This window comes from Aethina tumida, chromosome 4 (genome assembly GCF_024364675.1).
Source record: "Aethina tumida isolate Nest 87 chromosome 4, icAetTumi1.1, whole genome shotgun sequence".
In the NCBI taxonomy this organism is placed as follows: domain Eukaryota; kingdom Metazoa; phylum Arthropoda; class Insecta; order Coleoptera; family Nitidulidae; genus Aethina; species Aethina tumida.
This window is the reverse complement of record NC_065438.1, coordinates 27685246-27705144: the sequence shown is the minus strand read 5'-3', so window position 1 is coordinate 27705144 and position 19899 is coordinate 27685246. Positions and strand designations below refer to the sequence as shown.

Here is a 19899-nt window from a genome sequence, read left to right as displayed (position 1 = left end):
TTCTCATGTTTGTATGTTTAATTACCTGTGTTAATGGAATGTCCTGTCGGCGAACTAAATTTATATTAATGGAGTATACTACATATGTTTTAAATTATACTAAATTAATGGATTTTGTTTTAGCGAAAACAGTGTTTTATTAGTAACTAAAGAAATAAAAAATCCAGTACATCTCATGTACTCATCTTATGGGCAAGTAAACTATAATATCAAGTATAAAAGGAAACATAATTTGCGAATTCAACTATTATAACCATCAATTTTTAATGTTATTGGATTTTTATTTCAAGAGTTTATCTAGTTCAACTCATATCATCTTTAAGTTGTAGAATTTAAACAATTTTTAATGAATTTATAATGTTTTCTCAACATATTTGGTATCTAACTAACAGGGTTCTTAGTTTTTTCTATCTAAAAAAGAATAATATAAAATAACCAGCGAATATGAGTAGTCAATTCGTGTTTTAATTAAAATTTATTTACATTACAAAATTTCTATTATATTGTAAAATTTATACAAAAAAGTGTAGTGTTTTCAACTATTATAAATTTAGTAGAAGTTTAATTTAAGGATTATCTGGTTCTGTTCGAATTATCTGTACGTTATAGAACCTAAACTGTTTCATTCTATATTGACAATTGCCAAAATTTGTATGTCAAGATTGTGAATGAAAAAATAATGGGATTCAAGTTTTTTCTACAGACTTAATAAAACAAGTGATTCAGTTACAAATTTTCTTTTACTAAAATATTATAATTTCATCGAAATCGAATCATCGAAACAAATTTTTCACATATGCTTATTTAGTACTGTAAAATGTCTTAAATAAGAATTTGAAGATTTAGCCGTTATAATTAGAATTTTGGAACATGGCAAAGTATCATAAAGTCTAATAAGTCGAGCTCAGAATCGTTATTGGGAAACTGGTACTACTATATTTACGACATGATGATGATAGTCAACGAGTTACGACCAGGAGTATTCTGATTATTTCTGCTAGTCGAAATCACACATTCTTTACATCAAAGCATTGTGCAGACGTTGGAATCACTATTAGTGACTGTCATCAGGTCTTAGAGCCAGAAGACTGTTTAACACGAAGTATCACGTAAATGTAGCTTTTGGAGGTGATTTTGAAACAATGAGGTCAGGAGAGATATATAATGAGTTGCTCTTATTAAATCGAGAAATTTTGAATGCTAGATGATACTACGACTTGGTTATTCAACCAATTATTATCTTATTTGCTCAAGAATTTGGACTTGATTTTTTTTCGTAGGCGACAATGTATAACGTGCGAATTATAAATTGGGCACTGCAGTCATAACATTACTTATGTATGTAGTGGCCGTTGCGGTCACCTAATTGCAATTCAATTGAATACATATGAGATATTATTATATTCAGATTTTTGAAATATTTGAATTATCTGATTCAAATAATAACAAGGAATGATTACAGGTTCATCTTGTTTCATTTACACCTGGCTGACAACTAGTAACTAGTTGAAAATTAATAAATACCATAATTGTTTGTTATATTTATTTGTGAATTAATTCTTTGTACAAAACCCATGTAATATTCAGAAGTATTTACAAACAATACATTACAATACAAATAAATGCCTTGTGACACTACAAATAAATTAGTTTAATTTCAGTTCTCTTGAAAATACTTTGGCAATTCCCACCTAATCTTCCAAACTTGCTTTTGTTAGTGCTGGTTTGTATGCTTTTGAAAACATTTTACCTCTGTGTGAAAATGTATAAAATGAAGGAATGTTTCTGAATGTTTCCCACGACCTGTTTTCCAGTTCTGCTGAAGCTTTAATTTCCTTAAAATCGCCTGCCACTTGAAGAACACCGTACATTATGATAAATAAACTGACAAGTGCTTGGATGAAAATCTGAAATGTTACATTTTTAGAAAATTAATCTTAAATATAAGTAAACTACTTACATCCAGTGGTAATCGAGTAAAATCCAATTCATTCAGTCTCAAATACGATCGATCTACAATTTTGAGGTTAATATACATTTATTTATTAATGTGTAAAATTTGTACTTACGCTGTGCAGCTGAATACGCAGCATGAAACAATGACAAAAATCCAAAGCACAAAATTAGTCTGTGCACAATTGTGGCGCCCATTATAATTTTTATTTACAAAATTTTTAATCTAGAAAATCTAGCTGTCAAATTTGACAATTCACACCTAACCTATTTTAAGAAAATTTTTATTAATTATTAATTCCCCAACTAAAATGATTTAAAGAGTAAATTGCATCAATTCCTAGCAAATATAAACCATAGAAAAGTAATAAAACTTTTTCAAGAATGCGCACAACATATGTGTAAGAGTGGTTGCCTACCAATAATTTAATTCTTAAAAGTTAAACATTTGAATTAGTAAATGATAAAATCCAAACAGTAAATAAGATATTCAAAATATAATTACATTTTTTGTAGTCAAATAAGTAATTGGAAAATATGTCTCTACTTATGATTTAAGTTTTCTGCAAATTATTAAATAATGTGATAATATATTTTTTATTTACTGGTTACAATAAAAAGTGTTAATTATATGCATAAATTCTGGTAACTTCATAATGATCATAATTAATATAATAATTTTAATTTATGAATACTTTTTAGATTATTTATTATTTATTATTATTAATTTGAGGTTATCACCTACATAAAAATACTATATACAAATATAAAGTGATAGTTTTGAGACTGAATAAAATAAACACTATCTAATATTAATTTCATTCAACTTGAACTCATAGTGGAATTCCAAATAACCTACCTGTTACCTTTCTATTAACAACAGAACTAAGCAGAGACAAATTTTTATTTTATAGGACATATGAGCATCGAGACTTGGACCCCGGAGTATGTCTTAACTTGAACATTCTTAGCCTCCTATGCAGTTCTTCGGAAAGGTGTGTGGTGAACTATACAAACAGATACCTATTTCTTAGTGTTTTTGTTTGTAAGTTAAGAAAGCGAGGTGAAAAAATAATTGAAAACAGTCTTAGTTAAAAAACAAATATGTTTCGGTTTTAATTATTATGTTTATATGTTTGTTTGGTGGTTGTTGTTGCTGTTGTAACTTAATTACTTTGTGGGATAAGACAGGTAATAACAAGTTTTCTATCATTTCCTGTCTGTAGAGTACATTTGGAATGTTGTTATTAAAACGTGAATGTATCCACATGTAAGTGGACTTATTCAATTTTTACTATTTATTCATTGCGATTTTACTATTTTTGTTAAGTTCAACACCTCCAGTTGCAAATACACACTACTTCAAGTTAAATTTTAAAACATTTGATTTATTAATTCAATAAAGCTTTAGATTATTAGAAATATTTTGTATTACCCTGGAATTAAAACCCAAGTTAAAAGTTCATTCAATAAAAAATAGAAATAATATTTAAAGGGTATTAAAGTGGGTATATATTGAAATAATTTTTTTGTTATAGTTACTTAAATGTTTCAAAATCATTTTTTGAGAACTTATTATAAAAATAAATATTTTAAACATAAAAATAAAAAGCTGTGGTTTTATATACAACATTCAGTGGTGGCTAGAGAAATCCCACACATTATTATTAATTGTTAATTAATCTATAACTAAATGCAATCGAAATATTTTATATTTATATATTTAAAATAATTGGACTATATTATTTCTACAAGTATTCATTTTGTACTTAAATTAAATCTTACAAATACAAAATAAATGTGAAATGTGTCTGTTCACAGAAATAGTACACTTTTGGAAAATATATATTTGTTAGATAATTTATGAATAACTTTAAGCAAAATTGTTAATATTTTGTTGGGCTCCCTTTGTTCGTTATAACCAACCACTTGTAAACGGTAAGGCAAATATTCAACGAAATAACGAATGATGGACTGAAGTTAAATTTTACGATTCCTCAATTAGTAACCATAATTCATCTTAATTTGATGGATTAGATTTAGATCCGGACTTTACGTTGGCCAATCGAGAATCTCAACAATTTTATCTTTTAACTACCTTTGAACAACTTTGGATGCATATTTCGTATCATTATCATGCATTAAAATCCATGTAATTAGTAAATTATCAGGTGAAAAAAGCTCCACCATGCACTTCGCCGAAACGACGTTACAATTAAATAATTTTGGGCTCTTAACATAACGGGTTTTTTTATTTTTGAAATGGGGGGTGTAGTTTTACCGTAAAACAGGCTTCACACTGAATTTCAGGAACTTGGCGTTTTTTCATTAACATTAAACGGTTAATTCAGTGTATAAAGTTTTTCTAAAATTTCAGGCTGTTTATGGGCTAATTTTAGTCCAAGAACAAAAATTTGAGTTTTCAAAAATTGTTAAAAGTCTTACAAAATGTTTAATATTAAACTTTGTAATGTTTCTTTGGACACCACTGAATTTGCTTAAAACTAGACTCTGTATACAGAGAGAAATATAGTAAATTCTTACAGCGACTTATTTAAAATATATTCAACACAATTTATATATTATTTTATTTACATATTTATTTAAAGTCCAAATATTATTCTTGATAATTTTGTTTAAATTAATCGTGTTTATTAATCATAATTTATAGTAAAAATAATTTAAGAATTATTTGATTTATTTTTGTATATTAAGTGTCTTTAAAATTAGGAAAATAATTTGAGTAGATCGGAAATTAACAATTAGCTGGGTAATTTTCAATTTTTAAATGATTCATCAACATTAACAATTATTCGATGTTTATTATAAGAATTTAATTAATTTTTTGAAACCCTGTAACATTTAAAGAAATATATTATGATTTAAAAAATTATTCTGATCAATTAGAATAAAGATAACCAATATTTATATAGTTTTTACTATAAAACTTTGTTTATTTGTTTTTTTTATTTCTGATGATATTGATCACAGCGGATATAAAAACACTTTAGGATAAAATAAATGTGGATTAGTGATGACAGTGCGAATATTAATATGGATCAATAGTTAAATCAGCGGTATCATATTCGTATTATAAATTGTAGCGGTTTGTTGCTATTTAGTTCATGAAAGACAGCGACACCGTGGAATGTATTTTATTTTAGTATGAACAGTTACGGAGTAAAGTAGGCCTTGCTGACAAATACACGACTTATAAAAATGTTCCCCTTTAGTCGTTTCGACTTTATATTTATTCACAAGCCACTGACAATGATACCAATAAATTAATTATTCTAAATAGGGGATATAACTAGATGCCATTTAAGGAAATGCCGATTTTGTTTTTGCTTCTGAGTTATGCTTATGTCTTGAGGCAGTTTTCTTTGTGACAAAGGCTGGTTACGTTAGTTCTGCAATTTTCTATGAAATATATTAAATTAAAAACACAATTTGTTGTTTTATAATTTTCTCAATACTTTCAGAGTACTGCAGATAAAAAACAAATAATAAACATTATTTCTATATTTTAATACAATTCTTTTTCTATTCAATATTCTAATTTTATTATGATTAAATTTTAGGATACTCATTAGCCTACATTGTGTTGCAATCTTATAATAATGTAATACCTATATTCCCACGATTGATAGTGTAGGATAATATCCAAAATTTATTTTTATATCTATAAATATGTAAATGAATTTCGCAGTATTTTTAATTTTATGGCTATTATATTGACGCCCTAAAAAAAAGGTTAATTTATACACTCCCACTCGTTTCCAGAATTCCTTAATTAATGGACTTAAATTGCACTGTTAACTAATTAAAGTCGTGTAAGTCAAAAAATCTATGTCCATGATTATTTTGAATATTATATAGAATTATTTTATTGATCACTATCAAGGATGCATATCATTTGTCTTAGTTTGATGCCCGATTCGAAGGTTGAAAATGTAAATAAATAAATAATATCTACAATACAATTTTATAAAACAACTTTTACTTTCTCGTGTTGCTATATTCCGGAATTTGTACGTACCTATGTATTAACTTTTGAATTCATTAGATGTTTTTTGCATTTAATTTATTTTTTAAATTATGTGAATTAGTTAATTAATTCCTTTCAATGCATTTTAATGTCTCTATATTGTGTTACGTAAGCCATATATCCCATCACTTTATCATCTCTTATTTAGAAAACATTGTAGAAAATCTTTGCTCTCTTGAACTGTGAGTCAAAGAAATTTAATTATGGTCTGGTGATGATCTGAAGGAAACAATGAATAATTTAAATTGATGGCTAATTATTAAATACTGTTTCAAATATTTACTTCTTATTATCATGTTTCTTTTACGAGTTAAATAATATTTTTGATAAATCCTCTGGTGGCCAGAGAAATAACACATATTACTATCCTAATATTAACTAGGAAAGGAACACCTCTAATTAAATGCAATCAAAATATTTTATATTTTATTTAAAATAATTACACCATATTCTTTTTACTATTATTCATTTCGTACTTAAATCAAAATAACTTCTACTTAAATTAAATCTTAAACAAAATAAATGGGATGGGGCTGGTCACAGAAATAGCACTCATCTAAAAAATATGTATTTGATAAATAATTCACGACTCCTCAATTAACAACAATTCATATAAATGTAATATATTTTTTTTTGTTTTAATCGAGACTACATGTCGTTCTACAAGTTGTACATGGTTTCATTACATCTCTCATGATGTCCCTATAACTAATAATTTTTTGTTATAGTCTTATACCATGCCAAGTAAGAGAAATCGAAATAAAAACTTTTCTTGTATCTAGGATCCATACTTTTATGAGGATGATGAATGTATATTTTACCATGTAATCTTGTTCTATAACACAGATTTATTATTTCAAAGTACTCTTAGTTAAAATTCGGGAGGATAATTAATACATAGTTCAACTAGATACACTGATTGAACTCGATTTATTTTTTATTTGCTTAGAAGACAAAAGATACCATTTGATAATTTTTCAAATTTGTCTCAATAAAAGGTTATTTTTTAGGACATTTTCTTATAAGCATCATAAGTTTTTAACAATATCAGCAATATTTAGACTTTGATGTTTCATGTTAATTATTATTTTCCTCTTCTCTGGAGTGCAATATTTCTTTCTTCGCACTGAAAGTGCATTTATTCGATAAAATGATAGTGGTACAAAACATAAATATATTTAAATGTGATATTTGTTTGACAAACAAAATCAGACTAATATAAATGTTTAGTAATATCTCAGTCGTTTATAAGTTGTGTGACAAAAAAAGTAAAGAAGGGTATGATTGAAATATATTTTACATTTCTCTGTATGTCATGTATATGTATTATTTTATACTTAAAACATTTAATTATTAATAAAAGTGTCTTATTATAAGTCAGATAAAATAATATTATGTAAGATTTTTCAAGAGATGTGATTTTCATTTTATTATTTATTTATTCCATAATATAAAAATTATTTTAACATATTTATTTACGATATAAATGGATTTTATTGAAATATTATTTATAAATTCAATATTGTTTTATTTTTATAACACTTTTTTAAGTCTTCTCATACAATGGAATTGTTAATAATTAATAATTCATTATTTTGCAGAATAGCACACTTTTTATTACATATATTTAATCATTACAATTAATTTTATTGTATTTATACTCTAAATAATATCAATGCATTTTTTAAAATTAATTGTTGTGAACATTATTGTCAGTTTCAATGTTGAATGATGTTGAATTTTCGACACTACTAAATATGTATTTTACAGGTAGCGTCTGCTTTTATCGGATGCGTTTTGTCTGTCTTGTAGAATATTAAGCGTCTGAAAGTCTTTGTCAACTGAGTCCAATGAACTTTTTAGGCGAATTACGAAAATAATTTACTTTCTCCAGAAACCTGCCCGTGTAACAAAATGCACTTGTATAAATTGTAGAAAGTTTAATGTGCGACACACCTTGCTTTTTTACCTTCAGTGTATAAACGTTTTTGATTGGTTTTATTACGAAATATGTGAAAATTGTCTTTTTAAACAATTCAGTAATATTCCAATTTTAATTACACGGTGGCCATGAGACAAATTGCAATTTTACTAGTAATGTCAGTTAATTTGTTCTAGGTAGTACCAGTTTTAAATATTATAGTGATTTTACGAAATAATGGATTAATAATATAATGATAAGTTTTCTGATATTGAATTAGTATTTATCGATGGTAAACTATGAAAGTATATAATTGTAAATAAAATTTGAATGTGGACATTAAAGTAGTTCTGGGCCAAAAAGATGCTAAAACGCTTGCACTAATTTATCTTCTGTTTTTAATTTTTTGTTAATTTTTATTCTTTCAATGTTTCTTATATTCATCCACTACTTTTTTGAATACTTCTATTTCATATTCTGATTTAACAATATATTATTGTTATTACCCACATTAACAAATTACCTTTTATGTATGTGTGACTGAAAAGTGACACAAATCATTAAATTTATATATATATATATATATATATATATATATATATATATATATATATATATATATATATATATATATATATATAAAATTTATTCACTACTTTAATTTCATTCAACATTTATAGTTATCACCCTTGTGACAGTTTAGCAAATTATTTGCGCAACCACTGAAATAAAAATTTAAATAATTTAAATTTATTGTAGAAATATCGTTTCATCGGATATTTCATACATACTTTTATTGTTTTGTCAATAAATTGCAGTTTTCACTCTTGTGATATTTATTTAACAAGTAACTTCTGATGTTTGTCGAACTAAAGAAGTAGTGAATATATTATATAAATTTATTATAAATACAAATCTTTCAACTTACATTTCTCAAATTTATTCACTACTTTTTGAACACATATGTTTTATATTTTATATTGATAATCATTTGTAATTATTATTATTAGTTTAACAAATTATTATAATTTGTAACTAAAAAAGTCACAGTAGTAATCAAAGATAATTTTTCAACCATTGAAATAAAAATTAATATAAATTAAATTTATTGTAAATAATTTTTTAAACAAATATTTTTAAAATTGATGTACTACTTTTTTAAATACATCTATTTTATATTCTGTATTAACATTAAATTGTTTTTCTTAGTCTTGTGAGATAAAATGATTTCAATAAATAAATATCCTTTTATGTATGTAATATAATATAAATTTATTATAAATACAAACCTTATTCATTATTTTTTGAATACCCCTATTTTATATTAAATCTCATTTGTAATTATTATTCTTTTATATTAGATTAGGAAATTATCTTTTATGTATTATAAATAAAACAGTCAAAGTGATAATCAAAGACAAGGCGAACAATTTTTCAACCATTGAAATAAAAATTAATATAATTTAATTAATTAAATTTATTATAAATATACTTTTCAATAAACATTTCTTAAATTGATCCACTACTTTCTTTAAACACAACTATTTTATTGTATATTCTGTAATAACAATAAACTGTATGCCTTACTCTTGTGAGATGTAATGTGATTTTAACAAATAGTTTTATGTATGTGTAACTAAAAAAAGGCAAAGAAGTAGGCAGAAACAACAAGATTAACAACTTTCCACCCATTAAAATAAAAATTAATATAATTTAAATTTATTGTAAACGTTTCAATAGATAATAAGTAAATTGTAATTCTGATTCTTGTGATATTTATTTAACAAGTAACCTTTTATGTTTGTATATATAGTTTAAATTTATTGTAAACACAAATCTTTCACTTCACTCAAATTATCTTTTATGTATTTTAACGAAAAATGTCCTAGTAGTACGCAAAGACAACATTAACAATATTTCAACCATTTAAATAAAAATTAATATAAATATATTTATTATAAATAAACCTTTCATTACTGATTACTTTCCATTACTTTTTTATACACCTTGTTTTATATTTTATCTTAATAATAAATTGTTTTTCTTAATCTTGTGAAATGATATATGATTTATACAGACATCCTTTTATGTATGTGTAACTAAAAAAGACAAAGCAGTAGTTAAAAACAAAAATAACAGTATTCCATTCACCGAAATAAAAATTAATATAATATAAATTTATTATATACTCAAACCTTTCAAATGACATTTGTCAATTTATTCACTCTGTTTTGAATACCTCTATTTTATATTTTTTATCAATACTTACTATCATTCTTCTGACATTAGATTAGCAAATTATATTTTATGTAATGTAACTAAAACAGTCAAAGTAATAGTCAAGATTAATGATTTTTGCATCAGTGAAGCAAAAATTAACTTGATCCACTATTTTTAAACATATCTGTTTGATATTATGTCTTAGTAATAAATTTTATGACTTATTCTTGTGAAATGAAATGTGATTTTAACAAATATCCTTTTATGTATAAATAACTAAAAAAGTCAAAGAAGTAATCAGTTTTCCACCCGTTAAAATAAAAATTAATATAATTTTAATTTATTCTAAGCACAGTCTTTTCAATAGATATATCTTAGTTATCCAATACTTTTTTGAACTTCTGTTTTAGCAATAAAATGTTATTCATATTTTTATTATAACATTAATTACTTTTTAAACATATACAACCAAACATTAAAAGTAGTAGTGAAACACAATATTAACAATTTATTATAATTTATTTATTTTTCACCGATTATAATAAAAATTAATAAATTTAAATTTATTATAAACTACCTTTCGGGCATATCTTAGATTTATTCTATACTTTTTTGAATACTTTTTACCTTTTATGTATTGTATCTTTAAAAATCAAAGTAGCACTAGTCAAAAGTTAAGTTTATTGTAAATAAATCTTTTAACAGACATTTTTTAAATTGATCTACTACTTTTACTTTTTATATTCTGTTTTAACAATAAATTGTTTTTTTTTTTTTTGTAATTTTGTGAGATGAGACATAATTTAAACAAATATATAATTATGTATGTGTAACTAAAGAAGTCAAAGTAGTAGTCAAAAACAACACACCCATTAAAATAAAAATTAATATAATTATATATAAAATAATTCTCTATTTTATAATCTGTCTTAACAATTGCCGATTAACATTTTTTTCACTCAAATTAATAAAATCAAATTTATTATAAACATCTCAACTGACATTATTTTATATTCTCTTATTTGTATTCATTATCCTTTGATATTAGTTTAGTAAATTACCTTTTATGTATAACTATAAAGTCAAAGTGGTACTAGTCAAAGACAGGATTAACAATTTTTAAACTATTGAAATAAAAATTTATATAAATTAAATTTATTGTAAATAAATCTTTTAACATCTCTGTTTTGTCATAGGTTAAGTTTATTATAAATAAATCTTTTAACAGATATTTTTGAATTGATCCACTACTTTTACCTCTTATATTCTGTTTTAGCAATAAATTGTTTTTCTTAATCTTTAATACAAATATACTTTTACGTATGTGTAACTACAAAGTGGTAGTCAAAAACAGGATTTACTATTTTTCATCCATTAAAAAAGAAATTAATATATTTTTTATAAACACAAACCTTTCATCAGATATATTTAAAATTTTTCTTGAATTTATCATCTCTACATGACGGTAAATTAATTAATGTGGAATTTTAATATACAATAATTTAAATTTATTGTAAACACTCACTGCTTTCGAATTGTTTTTATCAATAATAAAGTTTAACAATTTTTCTACTTATGTGGACAATCTATTCACCCATTAAATTAAAAATAATATGATTTAAATTTGTTATTAACATAGATAAACCTTCCAGCAGGCTTTTCTGAAATTGATCCATTACTTTTTTGAGTACCTCAATTTTATATTTTATCTTAACAGTCAATTGTAGTTAATTTAACAAATTACCTTTTATGTATGTGTAGCTAAAAATAAATCTGTCATATCTAAATTAATCAGTGAAATCTAAATTTAGATCACCGCTATTGCAAATATTATTATAATTTGCATGCCGTTTAAATGATTATTGCTGAGATTTCCTGCTTAAAACTATTATTAAATAACTATTGTGGGAAAGTATATGCATGTTTTGACCCTTTGTTATTTATCTGCATTGACCTTTATTTTACAAATTATATATATGAATTCTAGAAAACATAATTATTGATTTTAAAAAGTTCATTTTTATATGATTATCTTTGATTGCGAAGAATCCATTGGAATTTTTATTAGTCATATTACAGTAACAGCTCAACCACCTGCTAGTTTTACTTTTATAAGAAACAATGAGTATATGATAAATAGTTTAAATTGGCTGGTGTCAGGATGATTAATACAAGTCTAACGCCAATTCCTGGAGTATTCTCAAGCTTGACCTAGCAGATAGAAAAATAAATGGATTAACGTTGTGGGACGCGACCTCCAGCAAAACAACAAAATTGTTTTTAACAACGTGTTTGCCGAACCGACGACTTCAATGGGTAGCAAATATTTTTTCAAGAGAACGTGAACTTTGTAGTCTAATAAATGCCGCTGAGGAAAATATTTTTCATATTAATATGATCCGGTTCCAATATATATTTTTTTGTTTATTAACGAACAACAACTAGTAGTTTTGTTTTTGATATTGACACAAGATCTGTGCCAGGGAGAATGTCGGCCTATGTTTGGTTGGCGTTGTAATCATGTTGGTTACTTAAAAAGAAAACATACATACCTACCTGTATACGTGTGTGTGTGTAGTATGTGAGATACCAGCCTTGGGAAAAAACAATTCACAAGCTTTTAGTAGCAAACACGGTTTTACCAGTTCAGCTATTGACCTGATGTATCTGATTATGTCAAACAAGTAGTGTATGTGCTTCTATAGATTTAAATTGTCGTTCAATGATTAACTGTACGTAATGTGATATAAATGGATCCAGTAATTTTGATAAAATTCTACTTGAACAGACCTTGATTTATGGCATAAAATAAAATGACTGTTTGTGTCAGTCAAGTGTATCAAAGCATTTCTTCAGTTGCAAATACTAGTTCATGCATATATCACTGAATTAATTAATACTGATTTATTTTATTGAAGTAATTATTTTATAGAGACATTGCAAAACTTTTGTTTTTACTGAGCACTCCAAGTAACCAATATTAAATGCTCGAGTTGATTTAAAGTATTAAAAAAAAAACAAGTAATATATTAGTTTAATAAATTTAATAGTACATCTAAGAAATTATAGTACTTTTCTTTTTTCATAATCCAATAAATAAGTTAATTGGTTTTAGATTTTAAGCGATGATTTAATTGTGACGTCGTTTTCCCAACGTAAACAGTTTCTTTTCTTTGGTTAGTGAGTAATCGTTTCCACATCGTTTTAATTAATTCAAAAACATTAAAAGAACATAAATTTTCTTAGGAAATAATTTATTTACATTACATGTATTGTATTATACATGTGACATATATAATTAATTATTTTCAGCATAAAATACCATTAACATTCGTACAGTTTCAATACAAAATATTAAAAAGATTATCACACTGAAGCTTATAATATAATATGTGTAATATATTCACCATTTATGATGAAACACATAGTATCAAAGGTATAGAGGACAATATCATTGTATGTAACTGAATTTTAGGTTATTGACCACTTGTTGTTATTTATTTTCAATATGCAAAACAAATAGTTGGGTGGGTAATCAAATTTATATTCCGATTTTGTTTGTAAAATTATATATCTATGTGTCTTTTTGTACACGAGATATAATTGAGTATTTTCATTGACAACATTAAATTAATTATAAAAATGTAAATTAAATAATTTAATACTTACCTAAATAAACACATAAAACAATTTACTGCAATCTTCAAAACATATTTGTACACAATTACTGTTTAAGACTTTTTGTAATAAATCTTACATTTAGTCTGAAAGTTGTTGGTTTTTACATGGAAAAAAAGAAATCAAAAGTGTGTGAATCCATATATATGTCATTCACATTATGATTCTTAGAATTTTGAATTATAAACTAGAATCTAGTTACTTTGCAAATTTTCTTCCAAAAAGAATATTATAGTTAATACGATTTTTTATATGTGGTTATGTCACGACATTATCGTGATGAGATGAAATTTATATTTGGTGATGGTTTATAGAAAAAGTTTGGAGTATATACAATTTGGATTACTTCTTTTTAAAGGGGGAATTATTGTAGAATTCATTATAATAAAAATTAGATTAATTGAATCAGTTGGCTTAACTTTGGCTTTGGTTAAAGGTTGCTTTTGTTAATTCATTAGGTTTTCTGAAAAATATTGCAGTGCCTTGGTTTTAATATTACTGGGATATGCTGACCTTGCTGGCTGATGTGATGTAAGATTAATCCTTAATTGGGTCGAGAATCAATTTATTGTTTTCCAGTTGTTACTAATTCTAGAGCTTCTAGGGGTTGCAAGACTTTTTTACATGCAGCATTTTTGATAACGTTTAAAGCACTTCCATTAAATATATAAAATTTATTTTGTTGAATATTTGCCATTTTTTCATTTAGGTTAATTAAACGCTAAATTAGCTCAAAGTGAAATAAACTCGAGAACAATTTACTCACAAGAAATTATATTATTACAATAAATAATATTTAAGTCAAACTAATTCTAAAAGGTCTTACATCTATAAGTTGTTTTACAATAACTAAAATAAGTAAAAACATAATTCATAGTCAAATACGGTTTAATGGATGGGTTATTAAAGAGGGAAGAGAGGAATCCTGGTAAAAAGGATGGAAATTTAATAATGCAAATATAATTGCCAAGTAAAACCTCCTGTTAAAGCAAAAGATCAGAGCTTTGTAAATTCCAATATTAGTCTAAGTAATTCACACCATGATTTTTAGAATTTTAAAGTATAAACAAGCTTGAATCTAGAAAAAGCAGTGGCATTTAAAATTTTCTCAAAAGAGAATTAGAACCTTGACACAATTTAGGTTTGGTGATGTCTTTTTCATAAATTTTTGGAGTAACAACGAGAATCTAGTAGTGTTAAGAATTTTTAGGCAATAATGTTAAAGGTTGTTATTTCTATTTAATGAAATCCTGAACCACTTATAGTTGGAGAAATTTGAAGTTTATTGAATGAAAAGTTAGATTTTTATCCACGACTGGGTTAACGTTGGTTTCTTAAATTGCCTGTCTGAATATGGGGTTCCCAGAAAAATATTGTGATGTCTTGGATTACTCTTGGTTGTTAATATTTCTAGCATATTGTTGCCTCGATGACGTGATTTAAAATTATTCCTTAATTATGTTGGAAAATAATTAAATTTTTTCACTAATTCTGGAGGTTCCAAGTGGCTCATATGGGCTTTTTATTGGCAGCATTCTTAATAACATTTCCAGTTTTACATACATTTGGAATACGGTTAAATCACTCTTAGTAGATATATCAAATTTGATTTCTTTAATTTTTATTTTCAACCTTTTCATTTACAGCTAGGTAGTTATTAAAGTAATTCATAGTTCACAAATTTTATCGTAAAAGTTATAAGCAGATTCGTTTTTATTTTGTCGTAAATGATGTAAATCAAAGATTAAATTCTTTTCATTTCAATAGTCATCCAAATTCCGGATTAGTTGCATTCTTTATATGATGTGTGTCAAGAATTTTCGATTACTGTAAAAGCAGATGCCCATAGTTTATAAAATTGACGAAGTCACATAATCATTAATAGTGTCTTCCTGATTTTTCATATCCAAAAATTGATTGTAGACGTTATGAAAAGTCTAGCACTTCACCTTTGAATGTTGATACAGTACTTAACATATCTTTCAAACTTATTTCAGACATTATTTGATTTTTGCATCATAGTTTGTTTAATAGACAATGTTCTTAAAACAAATAAATAATGATTAACTAAAATAATTAATTTACAATTTATCGGGAATTTCTCAAAATATAATAAGAGTCTAATATGAATTTCTTCCAAAGTAATAAAAAATGTTTTCTCAGATTTCGTTCTGGTTTCTCTTCTATCTTATTATTTTATCGCTTCCAGTTTTTACCTTGGGCCTTCCCCGATAAACGTTTCTCCAAAGAGGATAAATCTTAAAGTTTTTGTCCAGGTTTCTCTTGTAAAAATTTCTTTCTTTTATGAAAATTCTTTTCTATTATTTTCTGTACCGAGAGACAGAGTAAACGTACACATTCTGTATCCCTTTTATAATGTTGTTTATTTTGACAGACGACTAATGGTAGTTTTATACAGGGGATGTTGTGAAGATAATTAGAATGTTTATGGATTTAGGTTTACGATGTTTTGCTTGGATGTCGTCGACATCACGGCGATTCCTTGAATATAAACAAACAAGTACTTTGCATTGTGACATCTGGGTGTTTATACATAAATTATTTGTTTGAAATTATTTTATTATTATACTTGAATTTAAAGAAAAAAAATTTAGTGGTTTTACCAATTAATTAAGAATAACAAAATACATGTAAAACATGTTTGTCGAAAATTAACTTTTACCACTATTTCCGATTTGTAGACAAAGGAAAAAAATAATTTCACAAATTTATAATTCGTTAAATTGAGTGTAGTCACAATTTAATACAATGATTCTTTGTGTTGCAGGAAATATTACAGTTTCGCAATTCCGCCATGATATTTGAAAGCGATCCATCAAAAACAATAAAAACTTTCGAGTGCCTGTTGTCTGATTAATGCTAGTATTAAAGTTCTTTGTTAATTTACTCAGTCATTTGTCGTTACATGCCTTCACATTTTTCCACACGTCTCATAGATTTCTATTTTTCTATTTTTTATATCAACTATTACTTTTAATACTTTCTTCAACCGTGTCGACAACTAGAATCATGACTAAGTGAAAAACTAGTGATTTTAAATAAACTCTTTGTCGCCACTGATAATCTTTACTTAAAATTCAATAAGATTTAATTATTCCGTCATATATTAACATTGAGTTATTAATTGGCAGTTATTGTAATAATTGTCATTGTCGATACGCAACTGCATTCTAAAATTACTTGGTAGACATTTCATATAAATACTGTGATAATTACCATTAATTTAATTATACTATTTACGACTTTAATGGGATTTATTTTAAAACTCTTAACAGCAATTTACGACTAGGATATAATTTGTACCTATTATGTTTTTATATATAGTTTAGGGGACAAGAATAAATACATATTTTTATCTTAATGTTAATAATAATTGATTACAACTTTAAAATTTATATGTTCTTCCTTTAACTGTTTTAAATGATTTGTTTATGATTTATACACACTGTATATCTGCAGTATAAATTGTGTACATATTTATAAACAATTTAATTTTAAAAAAATCGGTTAACAAAAATAACGTCAATAAAAGGAATAATGATAATAATAATTTAATAAAGTTCAACAGAATAAATCCATTAATAGGACAGAAAAGTTTTTATGGTGTTTTTATGGTAAATTATACAATTATAAAAGTTCTTTGGTTCAGTCTGACATTATTATTATCAAATCCACATGATTTCCGGACAGTACTAACATTCAATAGTATTTTACACTACTATTTTTCTTACTACCTCGGCAGCGCCTCGGGCAATATGGCGCGCAGGGCAGGAATCTCAAACTTTTTTCCCGTGTAGTGTATACTATTTTTCTTACTACCTCGGTCGAAAGTACGTATTTTGCTCCCCGGTTCCATGACAGAAAAATACTATTTTCTGTCGTGGAACCGGGGAGCAAAACACGTACTTTCGACCGAGGTAGTAAGAAAACAATATTTTCAAAATTTCAAGACAGTCTGACTGTTAGGTTGGAGGTTGCAGTCGTTTTAGTTTCCCCAGTTTTGTAATTTTCAAGACAATGGATAAAAAGGAATTACGAGTGTTAATTAAACACTGATTTTTGACGGGGAAAAATACTGTTGAAGCCAAACAGTGACTTGATAAATATTATAGGGACTCAGAGAAATCAACTTTCTTTGACTATGCTGATTTAAGCTGGCTGGCTATTTGTTTTACATAAAAAGCATAGAAAATTTAGAGGAGTGTTGGAATGTTTATATCACTTTTGAAGGATATTTCTAAAAAAATTGTTTTCCTTAATTAGACCGGAGACTTGTTGAGTGATGGGTTACACTTAGCAATATTCAGTACAAGTCTATTTCTAACATACCAGGTAGATACGCCATTTAGACTTGTTGGTTTTTAAATGATCATACTTCTGAATCTTATTGAATTTTTTGATATCATGTATAAATATTAAAAACTAAGATTCAAGTCCATTAGTTAAATATTTAAAAAATATATTAAATTAAACAACACCCAAATTGGACCCTTGGGGGACTCCAGAACCTTCAATAAAATTGTCCATACAAATACATCGATTTTCAACTTGTGAGAAAAATAATTTAATTACTATAAAAAAATACTAGAAACAAAGTGGTTAAGAAAATTAAATAAATACTAAATCAACAATAAAAATATAACTAAATTAATCAGTGCAATAAAAACAAATATGTGGGTAATTCATATTTTTCATTAATATATTCATAAAAGTTGCAACAGAATATTAATTGAAACAAATAAATCAAAAGCAAACCGGAAGATTCAAGAAACAACAACATAAAATGACTAATTGTAACAACGACTAATTGGTCTAAGTTATTTGTATTTGTCTGCCTCTTTTAACATAATTATTATTTAATGCCACTTGAAAAATATGTTGTTCATTAACTAATGTTATTATTTTGTCCATGATGTTTTTGTTGTTGTGCATAAAATTATACCCGATGTAGCTGCACAATATTAACATGTATTTACTGCCGTTTAAGATTGATAGCTAATACTTATATTAATTTTTATTAGCCATGTTTTAAAAAGTTCCGTTGTTATTAACGAAATATTTTATACCTGAGAATTTATATTAATGAATAATATTTGTAATTTATTGATGAATGTCAAATATAATAACAAATATTAAAATGTGATAAATTTCTTTAATAAAATATGAAATTAAAAATGTTTTTAATATTTTATTTCACCACTAATAGATAATATAATAATAACTTCATTTAGAATATTAAAAATAATACGTAATGTATCGGAATATTTTAGGAATGTTGCTAATATTTTCATTAAACAGCTATCTGTTGAAACTATCGATTATTAATTTATTGCTATATTTTTCCATATTACCTTTTTATTTGCCCATCACGTCACATAAAGAAACGCAAAACAAATACCTTTTGTTTTAACAATTGTGCAAATTTGCAATTAATTTCCATATTATTATTGATGATAATTAGAAAAAACAATTAAATTTATGACGAAATTTTCGTCACTTATATTTAATAACTGATTTTTATGTTAATTTTTGATGGATGAAAAAAATAAACAGAAAGAATTAAATTCACATGCTTAAGGCTTAATTGTAAAATAATTATACGATCTTTATCTAAATTTAGTTCAATAAATTTATTCAATTCAAAATAACAATATTAAGATGTTCTTTATTGTATGCAAATTTGTTATACAATTTTTAGTTACCATTACTATTATAATTGGTCAATTGTTTACTGGAAATGGAATACCCATATTTTTTTCCTTTTAATTTATTTGTTATTGTGTTTTAGTTTAGAAGTAATTTCTAACCACCTTAATACTGGGTAATATTTATTACTATGAATAATTTATATGTATTAGAAGTAAACAATTATACCAAATTACTTAATTTATTCATACAATTTTCCATTTATAAATTAAACAGAATTCTTTTAAATATTTTACTTATCAAGGCTAAAATACGGGCAAATAAAAGATGAACAAGTTGAACGCTCCAGATAAAGTCAAATTCTTCTTTATAAATGAGACCATTATTGTCCACCTTGGCACTGTTCAGCTTG

General features: G+C 25.3%; 2 protein-coding genes across 2 annotated transcripts in view; one reads left to right on the top strand and one right to left on the bottom strand.

Annotated features, from left to right (window-relative positions):
• Positions 1-1528: 1528 nt before the first annotated feature.
• On the bottom strand, positions 1529-2220 carry LOC109596517 (ER membrane protein complex subunit 5). The gene is made up of 3 exons (XM_020012088.2): positions 2070-2220; positions 1961-2013; positions 1529-1907 (listed from the first exon to the last, which is right to left on the bottom strand). Exons 1-3 carry the CDS (start codon positions 2149-2151, stop codon positions 1692-1694), a joined length of 351 nt encoding a protein of 116 aa, XP_019867647.1. The 5' UTR covers positions 2152-2220; the 3' UTR covers positions 1529-1691.
• A 749-nt stretch (positions 2221-2969) lies between these two features.
• The window catches only part of LOC109596273 (uncharacterized), a 74940-nt gene continuing 58010 nt past the window's right edge, over positions 2970-19899 (top strand). Inside the window, exon 1 of the mRNA XM_020011784.2 lies at positions 2970-3144. The gene's annotated coding sequence lies outside the window, so the exon portion shown is untranslated. The remainder of the gene's footprint in view (positions 3145-19899) is intronic.

Bases quoted from the DNA above. Each gene is read 5' to 3' on its own strand.
- LOC109596517 (XM_020012088.2), bottom strand. From the start codon at position 2,151: ATGGGCGCCACAATTGTGCACAGACTAATTTTGTGCTTTGGATTTTTG. The intron at 2,014-2,069 runs GTAAGTACAAAT...TCAAAATTGTAG, and splicing joins TGCGTATTCAGCTGCACAGC to ATCGATCGTATTTGAGACTG. The intron at 1,908-1,960 runs GTAAGTAGTTTA...GTAACATTTCAG, and splicing joins TTACTCGATTACCACTGGAT to ATTTTCATCCAAGCACTTGT.